The following is a 24,936-nucleotide window of genomic DNA, read 5'->3' as shown; positions in this document are numbered from 1 at the left end:
AACTGATACTTCAGCAGTCTCTGTCTCTTTCTCTCTTCCCCTCTCTCTCCCCCCCTCACTCTCCGCGCCCTCTCTCTCTCCCTCTTTCCCCCCTCCCTCCCTCCCCTCCCCATCACCCATCCAGTCTCTGTGACTGGACAAAGGGAACGGAGCCCAGAGCGGAGCAGGGGAAGGTTATCTTCTTTTCCCTTGAGTCCTTGCCTTATGCTTTGCTTGTGTACATAGTCCAGTCTCCTGCTAGTGACCACAAGCCCGTCCGAGCATCTCTGTCATCCGAGCCAACCTCGTCTACTCTGCCTCATTCTCATCGTCATCCTTGCCTCCTCTAACCGTGGTAACTGCCGCACAAGCTGCCTTCCTTTGCCCAGCCTTGCTCTAGCCACCCTCAAGGCAATTCTATCTCCTGGATTATGAGAGAGAGAGAGAGAGAGAGAGAGAGAGAGAGAGAGAGAGTGAGAGAGAGAGAGAGTGAGAGAGAGAGAGTGAGAGAGAGAGAGAGAGAGAGAGAGAGAGAGAGAGAGAGAGAGAGAGAGAACTGTTCTCTTAGCGTAAGATTCTGGCTCTCTTGCAAATGAGTGGGGGGCTCCTCCCAAACTCGAGTCCCATGGCTTTGAAGGTAATTAAGAATCAAACCAGTCCCTTGGATCAGTGGCATGAATTTCAGGTGATGCAAGTAATGCTCACCAAGGGAAAAGAAGCCCCAAGTCCCAGATCATGCTTCATGGGCATGTCTGTGTGACCTGGACTTCCCCAGCAGACCCGCTTCTCTGACACATGACTGTCATCAGTTGAGGACCTTTAACATGCCAGCCTGACTTCTAGGAGGCCTTGCAGTGTTGACACATTATGTAACGTCTGTGTTCCATTGGAAATCTGACGGAAACAAATGGAGGAAGTTTGCCAGTCCAAGAAGTGGATAATAAATCCTGCCCAATCGAGATAGACCCCGTTTTCGGTATCCTTTAGTTTTTGCACATATTTTTTTGTTGTAGTAAGGTCTGAGAAATCCAAGGAACCAAATATTCCCGTATCTCAAATGCTGTTGCCCTTTTGGGAAAGGTGGCCTTTCCCTCCCATAGACGGGAATTCTCTGGTATTGGTTCTGCGCCAGGTTGAGTGAAACGTTGTTTCCTACCCAGCATTTCAGGACAGTAGCCCTCGTTCGGTCCGCATTTTCTACAAAATTTATCACAGTGTTCATCAGATCAACTTATGTAACTGGACTTGCTTTAAATGTTATTTGAAAAACTATAGATGAGGTTTTATTTTCTTTAATTTTTAATTTTGGAATGTTTGCTAACATTTTCTTTCAAATAGATGTCCTATTTCATCACAGTTTATAAAGATGACTAAAATGGATTTTCTGACCAGAACTCAAAGCAGACACATTATAACTGAATACTTGAGATCAGGATAATTAACTTTACAGAATGTTCTAGGGCTTTTCCTTGGGTGACACTGATGTTTTAATCCCTTTCAGTGACCCAGCTAGAAAAGCACAGGGCATTCTTGGCAGGTTTTGTTGCTCTGCTGTGTAGACTCTTATGAAAGAAACTTTAATAATGGATATAACCAATTTTTGGTTGGTCATGCCCAGCAGCGCTCAGGGCTTACCCCGGGCTCTATGCTCAGGGACCAGTCCTGACGGGGCAAGGAAGAGGTGGGGTGCTTGCTATCAAGCCAGGCTGGCTCTATACAAGGCAAGTGCTTTAACCACTGTACCATCTCTTTGGCCCCCAGATTAGTCCATGTACATGAGATGAACTCAAACTATTTCATGAGCTGACACACAGACTTCAAAAAGGAACCAGAATTTTTTTCTAGAGATATTATAACTCAACCCCAAATTCAATTTTTTTTTTCTTTTTGGGTCACACCTGGTGACACACAGGGGTTACTCCTGGCTCTGCACTCAGGAATTACCCCTGATGGTGTTCCCGGACCATATGGGATGCTGGGAATCGAACCCCGGTTGGCCGCATGCAAGGCAAACACCCTACCCACTGTGCTATTGCTCCAGCCCCCCCAAATTCAATGTTTTAAATAAAATGAAACCAGATACCTGTTAGTCATTATTTATTTATTTATATGGTTTAGGAAAATCAATTTTAAAAATCCAATAGAAGCTTTTAATAATTCAAAGAAGTTTAACCTAAAATTCAGCAATAAAGATTAAATTATGTGTGTGCAGTTAGTTTTTAGGGTAAAAGGTAATTAAACATAGTACTAGAATATCACCTGTGATTTAGAATTAAGTGACTCAAAGAAGATTTTACCTCTTTAATAAATTTTAATATGGACTTTTAAATTATCTCTCCCCTAAAAAGAGATAGATAAATAGATAGATAGATAGATAGATAGATAGATAGATAGGTAGGTAGATAGATAGATTTTAATCATACACCTTGACTTGTGGCTTTACTTTATTAAATCCGATGGCATGAAGCTATTATCTATTCACAGATTGAATGGGTGCTTATAATACCAGACTTGGCTAATGGAGAAACATAATACTTGTGAATAACAAACATTTCTCAAATTATAAAGCTTTATAGTGGGAGAATTACTGTTTAAGATCTGTATTAATAGTATTACAGGGGCCAGGGAGATAGTACAGCAAGTATGACGCTTGCCTTGCACACGGCTGATGCAGGTTTGATACCCGGCACTCTCTATAGACCACAAGGCCGCCAGGAGTGACCCCTGAGCACAGAGCCAGGAGTAAGTGCTGAGCACTGCTGGGTCTTTCCCTAATCCTCCCTCTCCCACCACCACCCCCCCCCACACACACACACTCTCTCTCTCTCTCTCTCTCTCTCTCACACACACACACACACACACACACACACACACACTAAACAGTGTTAGAAGCCTATTTACTACCATTCGGCACAGTGGAATACAATCTGGAAAATAATTAAGAACTCCTCTTTGTAATTCCCCTTCATCTGGGTTTCTGAGCATGTCTCGTCCCACTGCCTCTTTTGACAGCCTCCTGAGGTATCGTCCAGTGCCTGGCTTGGCCCTGCCTGGGCAGCCCCGGCTGGATGGAGCTCGGCTGTCTGGACACGCGTGTCTCCAGGTCCATTCAGTTTCCCCCTGAATTCTGTTACGTGCTCGGCCGGCACCTCCTAATCCCTCTATAAAGCAGCATCTCACTGGCCTTGGGGTCAGTCAGACGTGCTTGAGGGACCATTCCTGTCTCGCCTCCCCTTGCAGACGTTTGGGGTGATCGGGCCTGATGCTTTCTTCTGCCCCCCACACAACTACTAGATTCTGTCAGGAGGGTAAAGTTATTGCCCGCCCCTTTACCGTAACCAAAAACACCCAGAAAATTCAGAGAGTCCTTTTCCTTCATTTTCACCTTGAGAATTGGGTTGAGAAACCTAAATTGTGGTGGCCTAAACAAGTGGGGAATCTCTTTTTCTCATACGCCAGGAAATTTAGAGGTAGATCATGGTAATCCAGACAATCCCAATACCATCTCCACAGGCTGCTAGTTTGGGGGTTCTCTCTCAGTTTCCACCGTAGCACTTAGAGCTGAACACCCACATGCCTCGCCTCGTAATCATATAACGGCGTCTGTCACTCGAGAGCTCGCTGAGAGAGAAAGGAGAGGAGGGGAAAGTGGCGGGGCCATGCCTGAGGAGACTTCAGTTTGTGTCAAAGTGAAAGTGAAGTCTTCCCGTTCTGACCCAGAGTCTGCCTGTGGAGCGGCAAGAACCAGAGCCGTTGCCCATCCCTCCTGGGCAGGGATGTGGAGAGACCCTGCTCTGACGCTCCCATGGCTCTAGAAAGGGAAGGAAGCGAGGGGCGGTCATTGGCTTCTGGTTTGGTGCTTAATCTTTCACACAACATGGCCTACTAGTTAACTCCATCCATGTGAACGAATAACCTAGACACTGAACTCGCCTTCTGCGTTATCACAAAATCCCATCACTGCCATGTCTCCCCCGACTGCCTCTGGGTCCCACAGCTCTGACAAGACTCCTCAGACTAGAGTCCACAGTTTTGTGCAGGGCAGGCCCCTATGAAGCATGCCTCCATGTCCCTCTCCACCACAGAGCCCGTCTCCCTTCCCACAAATATTAGCCCCATACTTTTTTCAGCAATATTCCAAGTAAAGGTTTTTGCTAAAAGAAGCTTCACCTCTACTTGTGTGCTTATTAATGACCACTCCCCACAGCCTCCCTGCCCTCCTGCCATCAGAAAAGTGACTATAACTAACCTGGTTATAATCCAAGCAACCTTTTTCCTTTGGTTTTTTTTATTTATTGTTTTAATTTTTTCTTCTGCACAATGCTCACAATAGTATTGGTGATGGTTTCTCATAGACGCAATCCCAACACCACACTCCTAACCAGTGTCCTCCCTCCCTCTCACTACCTCTGTTTCTCACGTACAAGAGGGATCATTCTTTGTCCCTTTCATCCTAACTGACTTCACTCAGCATGATATCCTGTAGTTTGATCCATGTGACTGCAAATTGCATGATTTCTGTTCTCCCAGCAGTATTTTTCTAATCCAGCAATTTGATCAATTCAAAATAAGCCATTTTGATTGATGAATCATTTCATTACAATATTGTATTAGTTTCAGCTCTGCATCATCGTAAGTTTACCTTTGTATAAACTACTTAAAGTTGTTGACCTACAGTCTACCCTTCACCATAGCTGATCACCTTTTGTGGGGACCCATGGTTAGTTTTTAGAGGGGCCCTGTCTATGGTGCTGGAGAGTGGGGCTCAGGGCCACTTGGGGCATATCTTGGTGCTCATCCTTGACGGCTCTGTGCTCAGGGATCACCGGGCGGAGGAGGATGTCAGGACAAGGATCAGACTCAGGGCCTTTACGTGCTAGTTACGTGCTCCACTGTCTGCGCTGTCTCACCAACCCCTCATTTTGTTGAGATTAATTTTTCCTTGTAAACATCAGATTATCCTTTTTACTTATAATATCTATGTCTATTCAGAAGAAAAAAGAGACTAAAAGTAACACCATAATTTAGAGTAGCATCACATTTTTATACTGTTAATTTCCTACTTCCAAAATTCACCCTTCCTAATTAAACTTTATGACTATCTCCAGTAACTCCCTTTGTGTCAGCTCAAATAACACTCTGGAACATTCTACTCTAGAGCCTTCTCAGTGGCCCCAGACTCCATTCCGCTAAAACAGCGGGACATCTTAATTTCCCACACAGATTCTACTTTAGAAAGTTGTCCGTGCGTCTCCCCCAAAGCCTTCTGTGTTACCGGTCACTGTGGTTTTACTTCCCCCTTTCCCTCAATGCTGTGACTGGTGTTTGATGGGGTCTAGCTTGGGACCTTTCTCAACCGAAGGTCCTGTTTGTTCTGCCTGCAAGGATTTGTCCCAGTTTATGCAGATCCCTGCCAACATGGCTCTACTTACCCGTGTGCTTCCACCTCCAGTTCCAGCCTCCATGGGGCTGTCAGCTCCTGCAGCACTTCAGAGAAGGCCGAGGTTGTTCCTCTCGATCCCTCCCACCACCTGCATCTTTACCCCCAAAACCCAGCAAACTACCTCTGCACTCAATCCCATTCCATTAATTTTAACAAAAGGCCCTTTCTGGTTTGATACCTGCCATGAGCTAAACCCTCAGATAAGCACTGGCAGTAATAAATGAGGTATAATTTTTTACTCCTTTAACTTACGTGGTAGGCAAGACAAATGTGAAGGATGTTAATAGGTCACATGAAGGACTACAAACGCCCAGATAAGGTGAGAAAGATACCAGGAAAGGAGGGATCAGATCTACTTACAGAGAAAATGCAAATATGGGTTAAAAGATGAGTTGGTGTTTTTTCAGAGTCAAAATTGCATCAGTATCATCAATCAAAGGCAGCCTTCAATTGTAAAGTATCTTGGAGAACTCAGTGATACCGTCTGACCGGCACAGTAAATATCCTATTGATCTTCCATGATTAGCAATCTCTGAACCATTTCGAACCATTTTGACCAGAAGTTGAGGGTCTCTGTCAGGATGCAGAAGATAATGGTAACAAATAAAATGGAAGAGAACCCTCCATGAGGTTTTATTTTTTTTTCTGCCTCCATTTAGATTTGTAATGAAAGCAATGTAAACAATCGACATTCTTCTAAATCATTCTTTTCTTCATGTTTTTGTTTCCATTACTCCTGCTACTAGATATTTCCTCCACTGTTATGTTTGAAACTCTGAATTCTGCTGGGTTTCCAGGAATGTCATTGACAGTCATTGCCAAGAGAAATGTATTTTCCCCTTAGGAAATTACACTTCTACTTGGTGTTATTATTTCTGACCACTGTGTTGTGCTAGGAGCATTTCTGAGGAATGAAAAAGATGGCTTCCTTAAGACAATCACTGGGACCAAAAAAAAAATAAAAACTGATATTTACTTTCTTGCCTGCTTGCTTGCTTTCAAGTATCCATACATGGGAAATTGCCGGCACTAAAATTTTTTTTAATTTTTTTAAAGTTACAGGTATATACCTTGGTAGAAAAATTAGTTTTGGAAATATAATTCGATTTACATGCATGTATATGTATATGTATGTATTATTTAAGAATGACACTACAGTAAATATACCTAAAACATCAGTGCTGACCTCCGTGAATGATAGCTTGAGAGTCACCGTTGCCTGGGTCTTGGAAGACTCCCTTTTGCCCTTACATATCCAAAACTCTGAGTTGAATCGAGTTGAGCTCTTTTAATTATTGGCAGAATCTGGCTCATGTGACCAAAGTTCCCAATATCTTGTTGAGTGTCAGCCAGTGCTTCTTCTCAGCAACTTGGCTCCCTCTCAAGACGTCTCCCCAGGGGCTTCATCCTCAGACCAACAATGATGCCTTCCAGCCGTTGGGGGCTCAGAAGCACCGACTTCCCCTTCCTCCACCAGCCAGAGAAAACTCAAATTGGGGAAGACCTGGATGATTAGATGATTAGGTTTCATTATCAAGATGAAATCATCTACAGTCTCTGACATAACCAAGTCACAGTTATGTCTACCAATCTTTAAAACTACTTAATATCATTCAATATTTATATTCTTTAGAATATTTTTGATGTTTAAAAACAACACCCAGGGCCAGAGTGATAGTGCAAGGGGGAAGGCTATTGCCTTGCATGCAGCCGACCCAGGTTCGATCCCTGGCATCCCATAGGGTCCCCTGAGCACTACCAGGAATGATTCCTTAATGCAGAGCAGGGAGTAACCCCTGAGCGTTGCCAGGTGTGACCCAAAGAACAAAAAGGAACAAAGGAACAACAACAACAACACCCATAGCCATTCCTCCCATTCCCTTCTCCCACCCATCTTCATTCTTGGGTGACCCCTTATCTGGTTCCTGTCCCCGTAGCTTTGCCTGCTCTGGACATCTGGCATAAACGGAATGATACTGGGTGCAGCCTTGTGTAACGGCTTTCACTTCACTTAGTGTTTTCAGGTGCAGTCCTGTTGTAGCACCTTTCATGTTGCAGTGAGTACTTTGTTACTTTCTGGTGGCTATTTCACATTGTGCTTTTCCATCCACCATTCAGATGTAAGTTACTTATAGAAGTCAGGCGTGCCCGACATCCCATCAGAGTAGTTTCTGTGAGGAATTAAGTACCACACTCAACACAGGGGACACAAACCCCTGGCAGCTGATACAAGACCATCCGGTTCTTGAGCGTGTTGACAGCCTGGTGAGAGCAAGTGGACGTTCTCTTGCAGGACGGGTTCACGTTTCCAGAAGCTCTTCCGTTGGCTGACTCCGTACCTCTCTTCACTTGACATCTACTAGCCAACATTTGGAAAGAGAAAAGAGGAGCAGGAACTGGCTGCGGTTATGTGACCTTTGTGTTCATTCTGTGTGTCTAAGTGTTCGACTTCTTTCCTCACTGCAGCCAACGCAGCCTATCTTGGAGGCCAAGAAATGATGCAGGTGGTGGAAAGAGACAACGACACCATAAGAGAACATTTACCTAAGGTAAGCACTTCCGCGCAAGCAGGAGGTGAACAGAGGGGGTGAAATATTTACGAAGGAGCAAATCATCGAACCGGTTAGATTCTGTAAGACTTCAGACATTTCTAAGTTTCAGATTATTTTACTTCTGGTTAAAACTAGTTCATACTTTGGGGGCTGGAGCGATAGCACAGCAGGTAGGACGTTTGCCTTGCACGCGGCTGACCCGGGTTCGAATCCCAGCATCCCATATGGTCCCCTGAGCACCGCCAGGAGTAATTCCTGAGTGAAGAACCAGGAGTTACCCCTGTGCACCGCCGGGTGTGACCCAAAAAGAAAAGAAAAAAACTAGTTCATACTTTGAAAGGTGCCTGGGAAGCAGGTGAAGTTTGTTACAAAGCTGCTTAACTACATTTTACCACCTATGTCGTTGAGTTTGTTTTTAGAATCAGCACTTGTCTGTTTGGTCATTGCATTTCAGGCTCGGGAAGGCTTCGTACTGAGAAGATTCTATAATATTTACAGAATAAAAGAGTTATATTGGAATGTGAATAAAGCACTGAAAAGGAACTAATATTCCTATGCCCTGAGAAGTTAGTCAGCCTCTTACCATTCCCCGCAATGCATCACAGTGGGGCTGTCAGTCAAGACTGGTCTTCTGCACAAGCAGGTGCAGGAAAGCAAAGAAGGGAGCTAGCATCTGTGAGTTACTGCTTCAAATACCGAAATCTTGAACAAACACAGTTGGAGTCACTGATAGCTGAACTGGTAAAGGGGCCATAGCGTATCTCAGCAACTTACAATTTAAGTGGCTTTGGTCCTCCCCTGGCATTTCTATCTGCCTGTCCATCTTGAACAGAATCGGGCTGCATTCTCTGTCACGTAAGCTGGTAGCACAGTCTAAATTGGGACGTGCCAGATTGAGCTTGGGAAACTTAATATAATCAATATTATTTCACTAAGTTTAGCATACCCCCAAAGAAAGAATAAGCCATTTCTCTATCTTTTTATTAATCACGTGTTGGAATGATGATATCTTAGATATATTGGGTTAAATGAAATAGATTATTAAAAGTAATTTATCCTTTTGTAATGTTTCGTGAACTACTGGGAAATTCTTAGTTACAGATGTGCCTTTATGTTTCTGTACTACCACACGCTCGGCAGTCAGTGCTGAAGGGTGACATCTGTTGGGGACAATGAAATGATCCTCTTAAAGGACCTGCTCCCTCAGGGCCCTGGAACCTACCATCTGCAAGGAACTTCTTCGTTCCCCTGAGGGGCTCAGACTCTCTTCACGAGCTTCCGGCCTTTGACATGAGCTTGTTCATTCATATTTTTGGTCTTGTTTTGTTTGCATGAGTGGGCATGGGGGGCACAGCTGGAAGTGCTCAGGGCTTACTCCTCCTAGGAGGGATCAGGGGCCCTGTGTAGTGCATGGGAGCAGAACCGGGTCAGGCGCATGCAAGGCAAGCAGCCTACCGGTGGCCCAGCACTCATGTGAACTCTGTAACCTCTCAATGACATCACCTTAGAGTCTTTAAAAATACATTTTTTAAAATTTTTTTTATTGAGTCACCATGTGGAAAGTTACAAAGTTTTCAGGTTTAAGTCTCAGTTATACAATGCTCAAACACCCATCCCTTCACCAGTGCACATATTCCACCACCAAGAATCACAGTATAGCTCCACCCCATCCCCCCACACCCCTAGCCCCCCCACACCCCTAGACCCCACCACCACCCCTAGCCCCCCTCTTGCCTGTGGAAAAATACATTTTTTAAACTCTTGTTTCTGTAGTAGCATCACCCAAAGAGGACTCATGAGCAACTTTGTAAGGGTCTATCTCACAGTGACTCAATTTTTTAAATCTTTTTTTTTCTTTAAAAAAAGGATTTTTGAAAATGTCCATCTGTGTAAGACTTTATGACCACAGAGGTCATCAGATTTCAGATTTCTGAAATAGCAGCTGACCAGGGATTAACATTTTGAAGCCAGAAGGAAACCCTTACCAGCTGATTGGTGAAGGTTGAAACCTCTATCGGACCCTCTCGCCAAAGCTTTCTTCTGCTGTTTCCGGTCATTGAGGGAGGTAGAAATACAAGAAAAACAGTACTTTATTTTCCAGTTAAGTGTTTTGTTTCCAAAAACTCAAAAATATATCTAAGTTCTCAAGGCTGGAAGTTCATTTAAAAAAAAAAAAAAGCAACTTAACTCCTAGTTAATAATAAGACTGGCAGATGCTCACTTCCAAAATTCACACTTGCTGAATGACTAAACCCAGCCTGTGTCAAAGCCCATCTTACCACCTGTGGAAGCCAGCTGCTGTAAAATACTCATCATTTCTGGATTCTGTTTGTATGCTGTGCTCCGAAAGAGGTCAAAGTAAGTTGCTAACTTATTCCTGTCCCAAGTTGAATCCATATGCAAGTATAATCATTCCCAGATAGAGGTCTGCTCGTGGTAACTGTGTCAGGTCTGTGAGTTTACTGAAGCTTTTATGAAAGAAATATGGGGGTATAATGGTAGATGGCAGACGTTTCAAGGTTAATACTAACACAGTCACGGGAATAAACTTCTCCAACGCTGAGGAAGGGGGCGGGCTTGGTTTTGAAGAGAGCATTCAGTGTCCATGTGGACTTTAGGGGCACAAGGCACTGTTTAATTTAATGATGCAAAACTACCTTGCAATTAATTGATTTTCCTTTCTATCAGCGAAGTTTGCATTCCCCGCTCAAGTAATACACTTCCCAATCCTAAGTGAAACAAGGGACAGCGAGACAGGAAGTTTATTGCAAACTCTTTAGTTTCTGCAATGAAAAAGGAGGAAACATGCTGTAATTCAATATTGGTAAAAGTTGGGTCAACATATGTCCCAGTCTGCTGGAGAGAATAAGGAAACTAGAAACGGCACGTAGTTCTAGACCGAGTTCGAGCGTGCCACCTGCCTTCCCAACAACCTGACAGTTACTTAAACTTAAAACTCAGTTCCTGGACCTCGGGTGTGGCTTAGTATTAGAGCCACATGTTTGACTTGCATGTGTGAGGCCCTGTGGTCCAATTCCCAGCACTGCACGGTCCCCCAAGAATCACTCAGAGTAGCCCTCAGCACGATTGGATGTGGCCTCAAAGCAAACAGATAAACCAAGGAGGAAACAACAACAACAACAACAACAACAAACAGTTCCCAAAGTACAGTAGAGACAAGAGCCAGGAGGATTGCTCCACAGTTGGGAGCAATTTTTTATTTATTTATTTATTTTTAAATCCTGCGCTGGGGAAGAAAAATGCAGCTGGGATGGAGAAGGGATCACTAAGTCAGTGGTGGTTGGAGGGATCGCTCGGGAGGGAGATGTGTGCTAAAAGTGGACTAAGGACCAAACACGTTGGCCTCTCAGTATCTGTATTGCAAACCATAATGCCCAAAGGTAGAGAGAAAGTAAAAGGAAAGTGTGTACCATAAAGGCAGGAGGTGGGGTGGGGGGGCGTGGCAGGAAGGATACTGGGAACTTTGGTAGTAGAAAATGTGCACTGATGGAGGGATGGGTGTTCGATCATTGAATGACTGAAACTCAATCATGAAAGCTTTGTAACTATATCTTACGGTGATTTAATAATTAAAAAAAAAGATTTAATTGGAGCTGGAGCAATAGCACATCGGGTAGGGCATTTGCCTTGCACGTGGCTGACCCGGGTTCGATTCCCAGCATCCCATATGGTTCCCTGAGCACCGCCTGGGGTGATTCCTGAGTGCAGAGCCAGGAGTAACCCCTGTGCATCGCCAGGTGTGAACCAAAAAGGAGAAAAAAACAAAAAAACAACAAGAAAAGATTTAATAAAACATTTCCTGAAGTGACACATGGCACTGTTTTAGATAATCTAGTCCACTGATTTAAAACGCCACAGACCGATCATGGTCCGCGGGTGTCAAAGGTTGGAAACCACTGTTCTAGTCAAGGATACTCTGTCTCATTCAACCCAGACATAGTCAGAAATTTCCTAGCCATCCAGGACTGCCCATTGCAATTTTTTTTTAACTATACATTGAATTATAAGAAGCTTTCCATATATATGGTTGGTGCGCAATGAAAGTGGAACTGGGAAGTGTATGTCTGTGCTATCCAGCCACCAAGCCACAGAAGAGTTACTGTAAAACTTGCTCGTGTGGATGGCTTCGAGGTTCAGCCTCCCCGAGAAAACTGTCTTGGCATCATCAGTAGGCTTTGGTTCTTCATTCAAATCTTCTACCAAAGAATATTTTATCTTCTTGGGTAAAATGGAACCCTTAATATGAAAACTCTCTACTTGCCTGTCTATCTCCCTCCCAGCTTCCTTTCTTTTCTTCTCATCCTCCTTTCCTCTCTCCCTTCCTCCCTCCCAGAAACGTCATGTGCAGCCTCAGACATTGTGTTTGTCTGCTGTGCTTCAACACTGCGTAGTTATTTCCTAGAACAAATATCAAACGCACGGCTGTTTCCGAAAGAGAGAACTTTGGTGTGTGGTGTCTTAGGTTGTGTCCCTCCAACTCTTGCCTACCTGTCTTAGAGGATTTGGCACCACTGTCATCTGCAACAGCCTGGCTTGAATTTGATGGCCTTCCATTGGCTCCCCTGGCCCCCTGTGTCAATTATATTTTTGCAGTCATCAAACAGTGCTGAAAGGCTCAGCTTCCCCCTTCCCCCCTCCTGGAGGTCAGGAGCTGTATTTTTCTCATCTCCATATCCCTGGGACCTGGCACAGTGCATGTTCCTGGTAAATAGTAAGTGTGAAGTGGATGGCCAGGTGCCCAGAGCCAGTAGTGCTTCCGACTGTCTCTTAAAGTGCATGTTCCTTCCTTCTTCAAGTAATGCTTTTAAGTGTTTTTATTACTTCTACCTCAAAAAAAAAAAACTATGTTAAATATCTATATCAAAATATATCTTAAGTGCAAATTTATGGTTATAATATGTGCATGTGTATTAACATTAAATAAGGAGAAGTAATAGCAGCCAGAATTATTATATAGTAAGTATGTATCGTATCTGATACCCGGGGTCCCTCGGAGGGGATGGGCTCCAGCTTCCCTCTCCACCCCAAGCAGAGCTCCCGGCAACCGAAGACCACCAGAACCTAGCTACAGCCATGCTCAAGGCCCCTCTCCACATGTTCGGACAGGCCTCATGCATGAAGGTACGGGCAGAGGAACCCAGGTGTGTGTAATCCCATCAACAGCCAACATCCAGAGAGAGACTTAAAAGCAAGCTCTCAGAAGCGATATCTTGTAGCCTACTTCTCCCTCTGGGAGAAACTGGCAAGCTTCTGAGAGTTTCCTGCCCACATGGGACAGCCTTGCAAGCTTCCCATGGTGTATTCTATGCTAAATCCAGTAACAAGCTGGATCTCATTCCCCTGACCCTGAAAGAGCTCCCAGGGCCGAGTCGAGATAGACTTCTAAGATCTCAGGGAAAGGACGAAATGAGATGTTACTGAGCCCGCCTGAGAAATCGGTGATCAGTGGGATTTTGTGATCGTGATCGTGATGTATCGTATAAATAAGTAAGCTTAGATATATGTGTTAAGCTGCCTGCAAATTGACAGTGATTTGAAAACAATGCGCAATTTCATTGGTGACAGTACAGATACAGCTGTGGGTTTACTAGTGCTGTTGCCTTGCATGTGGCTGCCCCAGTTTGGTCCCCCACACCACCTACGGTTCCCCAGAGCACAGAGGCAGGAATAAGCCCCGAGCACCCCCAGGTATCTCGGGGAAAAGTAGTACTGGGAAGTTACATTACCATTACTACTCTGCTTTTTGCCAGTGTTTAGAATTGAGGGGAATGCTAATGGATAGGGGTTAGCAAAAATTTAGGATCTTTTCCTGTCCAAGTTGACTGCCCCAGCCTCCCCTGCCACCTCTAGTCAAGTCCTTGAGTGGACCTGTGGACCCCGAGTGAGACGTTTGAAAAGGTTAGGCAGCCTGGGGATGCTGGCACGGGCACAAGAAGTCACAGTGTGCCACAGAGGAGCGAAGGGGCTCTTTTGAGCTGCTAGGAAGCTGTTGATGAGCTTTAGAAGGCTATTGTAAGCAGGTGATGTTCAGAATGTTGACAGCCATAAACCAGAACCTCTCACCAGCTAGAACACACACGGTCTGCGAGCTGAAGGCAGCCCAGGGCTACCACCGTTCACACCAGTTAGCCCCAGGAATGTGGCGAGTCGCGCAGACCCGAGGGCTTATTTCGGGAAGGAAGTAAACTGGAAAGGAATGAAATGGGAAGGGGTTGAGGAGACGCTATCAAAGCCCCTTGGCAGTGAGTCTGTCTAGAATTTGGAAAGATGTTAAAGACATTATCAAAGGCACTTCATGCTGGTGGGCTCTGGGAGATGGCGGCCAGGGCCCGGGGGTTTCTCTGGGTGGGATTTAGTCTGGAGGGAGGGGAGGGGACGTGGCAGGGATGCGCCCTGAGCCTGGAGCTGAGGAGACTCGCCGGGCTCCCTCAGGAGTGGAGTCGACAGGGATGCGGTAGAATCCCAGCTCCAGCCACGGGAAGCATGCAGGGGGAGGAGCCGTGTGAAATCCCGTCTTCGGGCAACACGCCTGAGGCTGGGTGCGGGTCCCCGTGCTCATCACCCTCCCTGCCGCCAAGGTCTTTTCTCTCCCCGGGCACCGTGGTTCTCTACTTAACTCAGGGAAATACCTTGAACGGAATTCAGTGGGGAGAGAATCTCTACGACTTTCTGTTCCAAATTCACGTTTAATCCCTTCCCACCTCAGCAAAAACAGTGCGGCCTCCTCCACCGGGCTCTGTGGGGAAAAGAAAAACCTTCCAGCTCTGGTGAAAGCTGGAGGGGGCAGCCCCTGTGTGGCGGGGTAGAGAACCTCATTCTTCCCTCTTTTCTCTGTATACTGGGCTCAGATTTGTATGGTGTCTCATGTAAATGTGGACACTTAGCATTTCCCATGCATCTGCTTTCTCTTGTGAGAGAGAGAGAGAGAGAGACCTTTATCTACCCCCACTTTACTGACTGGCGGGGTTGGGGAGGGTGGGTAGGACACAGAGGACACACCAAGCATCTTAGACACCGATCTAAGGAAATAACACTGGGAAAAAGAACCAGGATTCCAATCCCCCTGTAAGTGCTTAATGAACTTGAGCAGGTTCACGGGTTTTTGCCATAGCAGCGTATAGAGGCCTCATGAGAATCCCTTTCACACTGAGAAGAGCCCCAAAAATACCATTTACCACTCTCTACACCGTATTATAAGACAGATTGCCCAAAATTTGCCCAAGATTTGCAGTAATCTCATTGTTTGATTAGGTACTAATTTAGTACCAAATTTGGCTACCTAGTGAGTTATATTGCAAGGAGCTTCTATTTTATCCGTGAGTTAACAAAGGGATAAAAGAATGGAAACATGCATTCTCCTATTACAGGATTAATACCTGTAATCCTGCTGGCCTGTTGAACCATTTTTTTCACCAGTTTTATTGAGATAGAGCTGCATATATAAGATTATAATAATTTAGAATATATAAAATAATGGCTTGATGTATGTGTGCACTGTTAAGTAATTCCCACAGTAAAGCATTCTCTTTCCTACTAATCTATTTTTTTTCCTTTGATGAGAACTTTTGAGGTCTACTTTCTTAGCAACTTAAAAATGCATAATATAGTATTCTTAAATCTAGTCACCCTCTGGACAGTCTATCCCAGAATTTATCATATAATTGGTATGATTTATCAAGTCAGACCTCCACCCACCCCCACCCTGCACGGACTTACTCCTCTGGTAACCACCAGTCTGTTCTCTATTTCTGTGAATTTGTTGTGGTCTTAAATTTCCCTTGTAAGATCATAAGCTGTTGCTCTTTCTCTGACTTATTTCACTGCGAATGCCATCAGGTTCTGTCCATGTTGTCACAGATTACAGGATTTCCTTTTTTTTTTTCTATAGTTATATAGCTTAGTTAAGCTATATATAGATGTGCCTTTTCACGTCTAATATGGCAAGACATTGCTGTGTCACTGAAAGTGATTTTTTTCCCACTTAGTAGCTAAATCAAATAAGAGTACAGACTTAGGTCATAAGATTTCTTGAGTTCGTACAATAAATTCTGTTGGTGATGCGTGAAGTCAGTAACTCAGACTGCGTCACTGGCACAGAGCTCGGCTGAGTGTGCAGTTCCTGCTTGCGGCTGAGCGCAATTACAGTTACCTGCAGGCCGCTTTCTCTGGCTGTCGTGCAGAAGGGCCAGTTGGCCTGTGCCTGAGTTTCCCCGAGGCATGAGCTTTCCAAAGGCAGGGCTGTCTGCCCCGCTCGCTCCTCTCCTTCCACCCCTTAGCCAGTATCAATGAGTCAATTTTAGTGGATTGTTCATCTGAAGCAGCAAAATGTGAACACACACAAAAATAATCAATAATAATAGTGAGAAAGGAATGTATCTTGTATGTGGCAGCAAGTCACCACAGTTTACAGGGACACCGTAGCAGGGGGAGTGATCTTAGGGCACACGGGAGCAATCAGGGAAAAAACCTTTGCTGAGCTGAGAAACTGCAGTGACCCTTCAGTCCCCCGACTGCAGAAAACACAGAAGGAAAACCAGAAGCAAGGCCCAGGGAAATCAAGCTGTCGAAGATTAGACAATCAAACTGAGGAGATTAGATCTTGTGTCTAGCAGAGAAACGGACTGCTTCACAGGACAGTGTGGACACACGGAATAATCTCCATCTCAATGATGCGTACTTACTACCAGCTCTCACACGTATCAAAGCAAGTGCCAAGGAGACATAAACTACAAGAAATAATTTATTGTCCTAAAAACACGTGAATTTAAGCAGCCTGTTGCTAGCCTGGAATTCTTAGTTAAGGAATCCCCTGGTCCTGAGCCCCAGGACACCAGGTCCTTAGATAACCTGCCGCTGCTCTGACAAGGCTCTCCAGAGAGGTGGGGGGCTTGGAAGGTTTGGGGTCAGTTAATTTTCATATCCAGTTTCAGACGTGAACGTCTTCGAGGCCTGTGCGTTCATTACATGGGCGAGTTCGCCGTGCGCTGCGGAGAGTAGTAAATGGTACCGATTAGGAAAACTGTCTCTGGATTTATAGCCCAGATTTACAACTCACTAATTGCTTCAGCTTAAATGAGTTCATCTCTCTAGGTCCCGGTCTCCTTTTCTGTGAAACAGGGATAAAATAGCTTCCTCGGGGTTTTGTCTTAGCCCAGAGCCCAACACATTATTCTTGTTTTCATCACTTCATTATTATTCCTCGCAGTTCACTTTTACTCGTGGCCATAATTGTACGCACTCTTACCCACCATGCTCTGGCGGCCGGTTCCTTCTCTCCCCTTCACCTGCCCTCCTCCGTCCCCCAGCACCACCTCCACACACCCCATACTTTTTCAGTTTCCTGTGGAGGGTTACAGGTGCAGAGTCCTCTGTGCAGATCGATTGCCTGTGACTTTCACTCTCGGGGGAGCAGGAAGTATCGCGAGCCGGTATATGTGAAGACATTAGAATAACCACATGTTTGACTTGTAAGCCAAGATTTTCACAGAGAGCCCTGTAGCAAATGTAACCCGGAGAACTTTCGGTGAAACCCAAACCAAGGGGCTTCATCCTCCCACCGTCACAGGGAGAGCTGACGGAAGATAGCCCCGTCTCCATGGCTATGGGCCGTGGCGGATTGTGCAGTGAAGTCAGGAAAACAGAGAGGAAGTGGCGAATCCTCTCCGTTCATGCTGCCTTCCCCGCTGATGTCACTGCGGGAAGGTTCCCAGCCCGTGCCTTGGGCTACGCGTGCCCCCCGACTGCTTGCACAGGGCTTGTCTCTGAAAACCCCCAGGTAGAATCCGTGTAGTCCTCAAGTGTCTGACACTTTCACGCAGGGGGCCAGGGATGGCATGTCCCCGATACTGATGCTCAGCAAGCTGGACTTCTCCGAACCATTTCAAGTGCCAAGTACCTCCCCGGCAAGTAAATGCTAACTTCCCCCTAGAAATAGTCTTTGAGATGTCAGGCAGGAGGAAGGGCAGGTGCAGTCGGGGACGGCTTCTCCGTGGCCGCCTCATCAGAGGGCTTTTCCGCCTTGCTGCTCAGTGACCCTTTTGATTTCGGGTTTTTCCACAAGACTTCACCCCTGTAGCTCGTGGTGGTGTGAGGGTTCCCAGAGTGCCTCCTCCGTATCTTAGCTCAGGCAAGTGCGTGTCACTGTGGCAGGCCCCGTGGCCATGAACCTCGGTCTGAACTTCACAGTTTTCTCCGTTTCCTGCTCTCCGGAAGGACTGAGACCCCGCACATAATGACTGCTCCGTAGGCCGCTTGCCGGCTGTCATTTCACGGGTCACGCTGAGAGTCGGGCGTGGTTCAGAGAGAACCGAAGTCCTGAGCCCTTTTGGGGAGCTGAGCAATGCCTGCCAGCACACAGCTGTCTGTCCAACAAGACGCTTGCGCGGGGCGGCAGCTCCCAGCCGGCGGGCTCTCCCACATGGCCAGCCACAGTGACCAGCTGTGAGCCCACCGCATTTTAGAGCTGCAGAGAGACTGACGTCCGGAGGGAAGAAACAAGCCAGTGCAGGCCCTTCTGCTCCCCGGGAAGCAGGAAGAAGGCCCACCTCTAGAGCCGGGCAAGAGGGAGTGAGGGCTTCGGGGTGCGGGTGTGCCCAGGAACGGTGGTGGTAAGGAAAAATGGGATCAGAACAAGAGTGAGAAGTCTGTGAGCCGCCATCAGGGACAGCACTCCAAACTGCAGCCCTCGGTGACAACCAGCAAAGCTCTATGAGGCGATCCAGGAGAGGTCTGTCGTGCGCACCTTAACTGTTAGTGGTTAACATTCTAGAATGCTGCAGAATGGTCTTGTCTATAGCAGTGGCGTCGCTGTTATAAAGGCCGGTGGTTTTATAAGAACTGAGTCGCCTGCCCATCCTCATATGAGGGGCTCACCCTTTCCTGAGCAACGTCCCTCCCTCCTCCCTCCACTGTCTCTGGGGCGTAGTAGCCAAAGCTCATCCTGTCATACTGCCAGCATCCGGCCCCTGGCACTGAGGCTTTTGGTCCTGCGGACAGACACCGTGTGCGGCCCCGAGGCTCTGCTCTCCTGTCCTGCCTCCTGCTGTCTTGCACTCCCGCCAGTTGTAGCCCTTTCCAGTCTCCTCCTCAGCCTCTGCTCCTCCCGCCTGCTCCCCGAACCTGAGGACTCTTTTTTTTTTTTAATTCAGTCACCATGAGATACCGCTACAAAGCTTTCATGGTTGAGTTTCAGTCATGCAGTAATTGAACATTGAACATCCCTCCACCTGTGCACATTTTTCACCACCAATGCCACCAATGTCCCCAGTATCCCTCCCGCCACCCCCGCCCCACCCCACCCCTGCCTCTATGGCAGGCGCTTTCCTTTTAGCTCTCTCTCTACCTTGGGGCATTATGGTTTGCAATACAGATACTGAAAGGGAACCTGAAGACTCTTACTGTTTTGCAGTAGCTTCTCAATAAGTATTTGCTGAACAGGTGGAGTGGGTGAAGCGAGCATGAATTTGGTATATTTTTTGTTTCTTTGCTTGTTTCTGGGCCACACCCAGAAATGCTCAAGGCTGACTCCTGGCTCTGTGCTCAAGGATCACTCCCGGCAGGCTCAGGGGACTACAAGGGGTGCCTGAGATCGAACCCAGGTCGTATATATGCCAGGCAAATGCCCTGCCACTGTGCTGCCATTCCAGCCCCATGAATTTGGTAAATTAAGGAAATTTCAAGTACCTATCACTTAACTCTTAAACCCTTGCATAACCTTTATTTTTCAACCATAACATGACATCAGGTCCTTTTATTATAATTAGCTTTTATTTTTTGGAGCAGTTAACACTCTGTAGGTATTCTGGATTAGATTCCAGTTCTGGGCCGGTGAGACAATAGATGGTGAGGAGTGCAGATCCGTTTCCGTGCCTGACATCACATGTCCCCCATCCCTGGAGGCCCCCAGCCAGAGCAGAACCACCTCGCCCACCCCTAGCATTGGGTCACACAGAAGACTAGAGCTGGAGATACTGAAGAACAAGAACAGCATTTGCCAGTGAAGGACAGCAACTGAGAACTTAACAGATGTATATGTTTACATATAATACATATGTTTGTAGACGTGTGTACATATAGATACACATGCACACACGGTTGAAGATATCTTGTGTGTCTACTCACACAAAAGCATACATGTTCACCTATGTGCTGGTATGTGAGCATGATCGTGTATATGTCATATGCCGTGTGAGTGTGTGTGTGTGCACAAGTATAGATCTAGTATCCAGTACGAGTCTTTGCAATGTCTTAGGGAGGGTCTTCTTCATCTCACACTTCCTGCTGAGTCAGCATGCCCTTCTGCCGCCTGGGGCCCGCCCCTGAAACTACAGGCCCCTGGCACGGCGCCCATCACGTTTCATCGGCTGTTGAGAAGACTGGGTCTGCCCGACTCAGCTTTGCATGCGTTCAGGAAGCATCTCCCAGATGCCTACCGCGTAGCCAGCTAGAAACCAGTGAAGTGTGTATCACTTGGAGACGATGTCTGAGCAACGTCTCCTCACACTCCTCCGCTATCCCTCCAGGGTCCGTCCCGGCCTCCATCCCAGCACCTCTGCCGGCAAGTGCTTTTAGTGAATCATGGCGCTCGCTCCCACGTGACTGCTCCCACGTGGGTTTCTTTCCATCAGAGACCTCTCAGTTCACTCCCCTGAGCCATGACAGCTCCTGCCTCAGGAGAGCCACTCCCTGGAAGGGGCCTTGGGCCGACCGACGGGCCAGGCCTAGGAGCTATTTTCAGAGCCTTGCTGGTTACTGGTGTCATGTCTGTGTCAGCAGGGAGAGTGTTTGCTAATATGATGTTTTTGTCTTGTCTTTCAGCTCACATTTTACTATGGCACTATAGATCGCTGGTGTCCAGTAAGCTACTATGAAGACATAAAGAAGGATTTTCCAGAAGGAGACATTCGACTCTGTGAGAAAAGCATACCTCATGCATTTGTCCTCAATTTTCATCAGGAAATGGCCACGATGGTAGCTGACTGGCTCAAGGATGATCTGTCCAAACTATAAGCACTGCGACAAACTACTGGACTGACAGCTAATGCGTGATAACAGTGTGCTGCCTCTTTGCAGTAAGAGCATACTTACGGGATAAATATTTGATTTTAATGTCTGATACTAGAAGGAAAAAACTGAGAATCACTTGGCTTAAAAACGACCAGCTCTCCCACAACTAATGTAATGTTAAATGTCAGTTATACCTCAAAAAGACCAGCCCTTAGCCCCACCCTGTGCTTCCAGGTGAAGTAAGCACTGGTGATGAAATAATCAAGTTTGAAAATGCATTTTCCAGGACTGGTGCTATAGCACAGCGGGTAGGGTGTTTGCCTTGCATGCAACCAACCCGGGTTCGGTTCCCACCATCTCATTTGGTCCCCCAAGCATTGCCAGGAGTAATTCCTGAGTGAATGAAACAAGAGTAACTCCTGTGCATCGCCGGGTATAACCCAAAAAGCAAAAAAAAAAAAAGAAAGAAAGAAAAAGAAAAGAAAGAGAAGAAAATGCATCGTCCCAGACTCAAAAAGGCTTGTGACAAGATGCCCAGTGGCGCCGTTCATTTATTTAGGTAGGCAGGATCCTGGCAGAGAAAAGGAAGTCCAAATGTAGTTGATATTTGTAGTATAACGGTATAGATTAGGCCCTCCGAGGGGAAGTCACCAAACACCTTCCAGGAAATGTAAACGACGGCTGAAAGCTCGGTGTTCGTGAGATCAGTGAAGACTGTGAGATCGTGATGGAAGAGAGACTCGTGCTCCACCAGCGGGACGCGGAGAGCGAAGGGGACTCCGGGCAGTGGATCCGGAGCTCCCTGAAGGACGCCGGAGACCGGCCCAGGCTGGCCTCATCAGAACCAGGCTGAGTACTGAGACCGCCCCCAGCCCCACCGGTCACTTTCGGTGGCACACACCAAGTCAGCATTCGGTCTGGCCACAGGGCACCAGCAGACGGAGAGGGGCTGCTTGTGTCCAGCTCTCGAAGCTTCCCCGCGCGTGTGGCGTTCTCATCGGCCTGCCGTGGGTGGAGGAGACGCACCCGGGACGCTGGTCAGCCCACCAGACAGGAAGTGTCCCGGGTCCCGCCCGTGCTGCCCAGGCTCTGTGCAGGGCCTTCCCCGCCAGGGGCTGGGCTTGCTCGGGCGTCTGCAGCCAGGACAGGGCAGCAGGGGGTGCCCCAAGCCACGCCTCAAGCCTGTGGCTGCCGTCTGCACGTACCGTGCGTGTGTGGGGTGTGTGTTTCTTTTCCATAAAACTCCATGGAAGCCGGGCCGTGAGCCGAGCCCCGTGCTCGGGAGTGAGGCTAGAGTTCTCAGCCACATTGTGATTCTTCTGAAAATCTTCAGTGATGGGAAAAAATAACTCCTCAGATTTCTTCATGATGCCCATAAATGAGTTCTCCGTCTCCGCGTTAGCTTTGTTCGAAATTGCTCTATCAGTGAACGCAAACAGGTCCCTCCGTCCTATGGAGTGGTGTTTCCTGGGGGCTGGGGCCCAGCCAGCACGCTCTCTGCCCGGAGTGCCCTGCAGTACTCCCTTCCCCCACCCGACACCCACCCAGCCCCCGGCTCCTCAGAGCCGCTCAGTGCCACTGCTTCCGGGACCATTGAGGATGGGTCAGAAACGCTTGGTTGTCCCTAGAGAGAACACGAACACCCCCCTCCCCCGCCATGGCACTTGCCTTCCTTCAGCACCCGCAACTGCCATCATCCCCCTCAAAACCCGGAGCCCCTGATGAAAGAACCAGCTCTGGCGCTGCCAGCCCCGGGTGAGGGCCGGCTGCTGAGCTGCCGTCCTCTGCACAGTGCACAGCAGGCAGATGAATGACTTCTCGGGGGGCCAGATGAGCCCCTGACAGAGACATCACGGCCTGGGGAGGGGACAGGAGACCCCGAGGCAGGCACAGAAGTCACTGTTGGCAGCTGGGGGGGGTCCACAGGAAGCATGGTGAGCCCCACTGCCGGGGCTGTGGGGGCGACTCCCCACTCCCTCTCCCATGCTCAGAAACCAGCTTGGGTCAGTCAGGCTGCCCGGGGTTCAGAATCACTTCTTTGGCTCTTCTCTCGGCGTGATTTCACATTACTCCACATTTCAAAAGTCCACCGGCCTGCGGTTGTATCTTGTCAGTTTGGGGAGTTTAAAAATAATGAAAAGTAAAGTGATCGAGGCGAAGGACAGAGCCTTGCTTCCTGACACCAAAACATCAAATGAATTTTTGAAATAAATGCTTGCACCAGGGCTGGAGCGATAGCACAGCGGGTAGGGCGTTTGCCTTGCACGCGGCCGACCCGGGTTCGATTCCCAGCATCCCATATGGTCCCCCAGCACTGCCAGGAGTAATTCCTGAGGGCAGAGCCAGGAGTAACCCCTATGCAATGTCGGGTGTGACCCAAAAAGCAAAATTAATTAATTAAATGCCTAAATAAATCAATAAATGCTTGCTTGCTTGCACCACGCCTGTGGCCTTGCCTGGCTGCTCTTGGCGTGTGGGGGGTGGGGCAGACCCTGAGCAGGCTGAGCCTCCCTGGGTTAGCGTCTCTCTGTGCAGCCGGAAACCCACCTGCTCAGTGCTTCTCTGAGAGAAGAAGCAGATCTAATTCCGAGGCTGACGTTTCATGAGGAATGAAGAGCTATATGCGTGCATAAGGACACGTTAGGTTAAGGCATGTGGGCACTGGAGGCCGGACTGTCCGTGGGTTTGTTTTTTTTTTTTTAAGTTTCGTTTGGGGGCCACACTGCGGTACTCAGGGCTTGCTCTTACAGCTCAGGGATTACTGCTGGTGAGCTTGGGGGACCATATGGGGTCCTAGGGATCAAGCCCCTGTCACATGCCAGGCAAATGCCCTGCCGCCTGTACTGTCTTCCAGCCCCTGTGTGACTTTTAAGCTGCTTCATCTGATTTGGCCTCGGAACCTTCGTTTATAAGGCAGACAATGAGAAGGCCTTCCTCAGAGCACTGAAAGAACAAGGGTGATGAAGTTAAATTGTCTGACCAAGAGTATGTTCTTAATAAAGACTGGATGTAAGAATTATTCTTATCAAGTACCATCACAACACAATACAAATAAGCAGAAGACTCGGTTGATAAGGGGTGGATAAAGTCCATGTTCGGAAGCGTCTTTACCTGTACGCCCCAGTGAGCCACATGAGTCCTTGCTGGTGGTCTGATGTCCTGTGGGCCCGTCTAGAGCCCCAGGAAGGAGCGAGGTGGGGACCATGGCCAGTGCCCACATTGCTCGCTGGCACTCTGGGCCGTGGGAAGGACTCTGCAGACCCAGGCCCTGTGGCTCTTGGGACCCCGTGTCTGGTGGCCCGGAGCCCTCTCTCCATCCACTTCTCCCTCCAGCAGCCTTCCAAGGCTTCACTTCTCCTCATCCTATTGTTAAGAGGAACATGATGAGGAGACCAGGAAACAGATAATGCCACGTGGGATTCCAGAGTCATTATTTAGAAATTAATATTTTCATTACATTGGGATAGTTTGGGAAACTTGGATGGGCTGGGCTAGCGGGGAGGGAGAGATGGTGCTGATTTCCTGATTGCAGTTGTTGGTTTCCGGTTCACAGTGTTTCATCATGGAGACGCAGGGAAATGTCTCGGGTGGTGTATCCAAAGCCTGAGCTATGTGTGATGTTGATTTTTCTCTCCAGTGGCTCAAAAAATCAGAAATGCTCTTTGTGCTTTACCTGCAGCTTTTTCATATGTTTACTTTTGAAATGAATAAAAGAGAAATAATTATTCCTTAAGTGATGTTCCCTCCTCTTGTGTCTCAACGCTTCTTTCCAGAAAGGGGACCTGATGTCAGTGTTGGAGATGGGGAAGAAATCCTGAATGTGTCATTCATGAGATGTGTGACATTACACGGGCCCCTGCAGTGATCCTGAAGGAACTTGCTTCCATCTGGGGGTGGAGGTGGCGGTCGGATAAGGCCATGCACGTAGCACTCGGC

At 47.4% G+C, this 24,936-nt stretch overlaps 1 protein-coding gene across 2 annotated transcripts in view; it reads left to right on the top strand.

The window, feature by feature from the left end:
* LDAH (lipid droplet associated hydrolase) overlaps window positions 1–24,733 on the top strand; it is a 104,429-nt gene extending 79,696 nt beyond the window's left edge. For both annotated transcript variants that reach the window (XM_055122624.1, XM_055122625.1), the window contains exons 6-7: window positions 7,889–7,971; window positions 20,812–24,733. In XM_055122624.1, the coding sequence (XP_054978599.1) occupies window positions 7,889–7,971; window positions 20,812–21,003 (275 nt within the window). In that variant the 3' untranslated portion in view covers window positions 21,004–24,733. The remainder of the gene's footprint in view (window positions 1–7,888; window positions 7,972–20,811) is intronic.
* Window positions 24,734–24,936: the final 203 nt, after the last annotated feature.

Source organism: Sorex araneus, chromosome X, assembly GCF_027595985.1.
Source record: "Sorex araneus isolate mSorAra2 chromosome X, mSorAra2.pri, whole genome shotgun sequence".
Taxonomy (NCBI): domain Eukaryota; kingdom Metazoa; phylum Chordata; class Mammalia; order Eulipotyphla; family Soricidae; genus Sorex; species Sorex araneus.
This window is presented reverse-complemented; position numbering and strand designations above follow the sequence as displayed.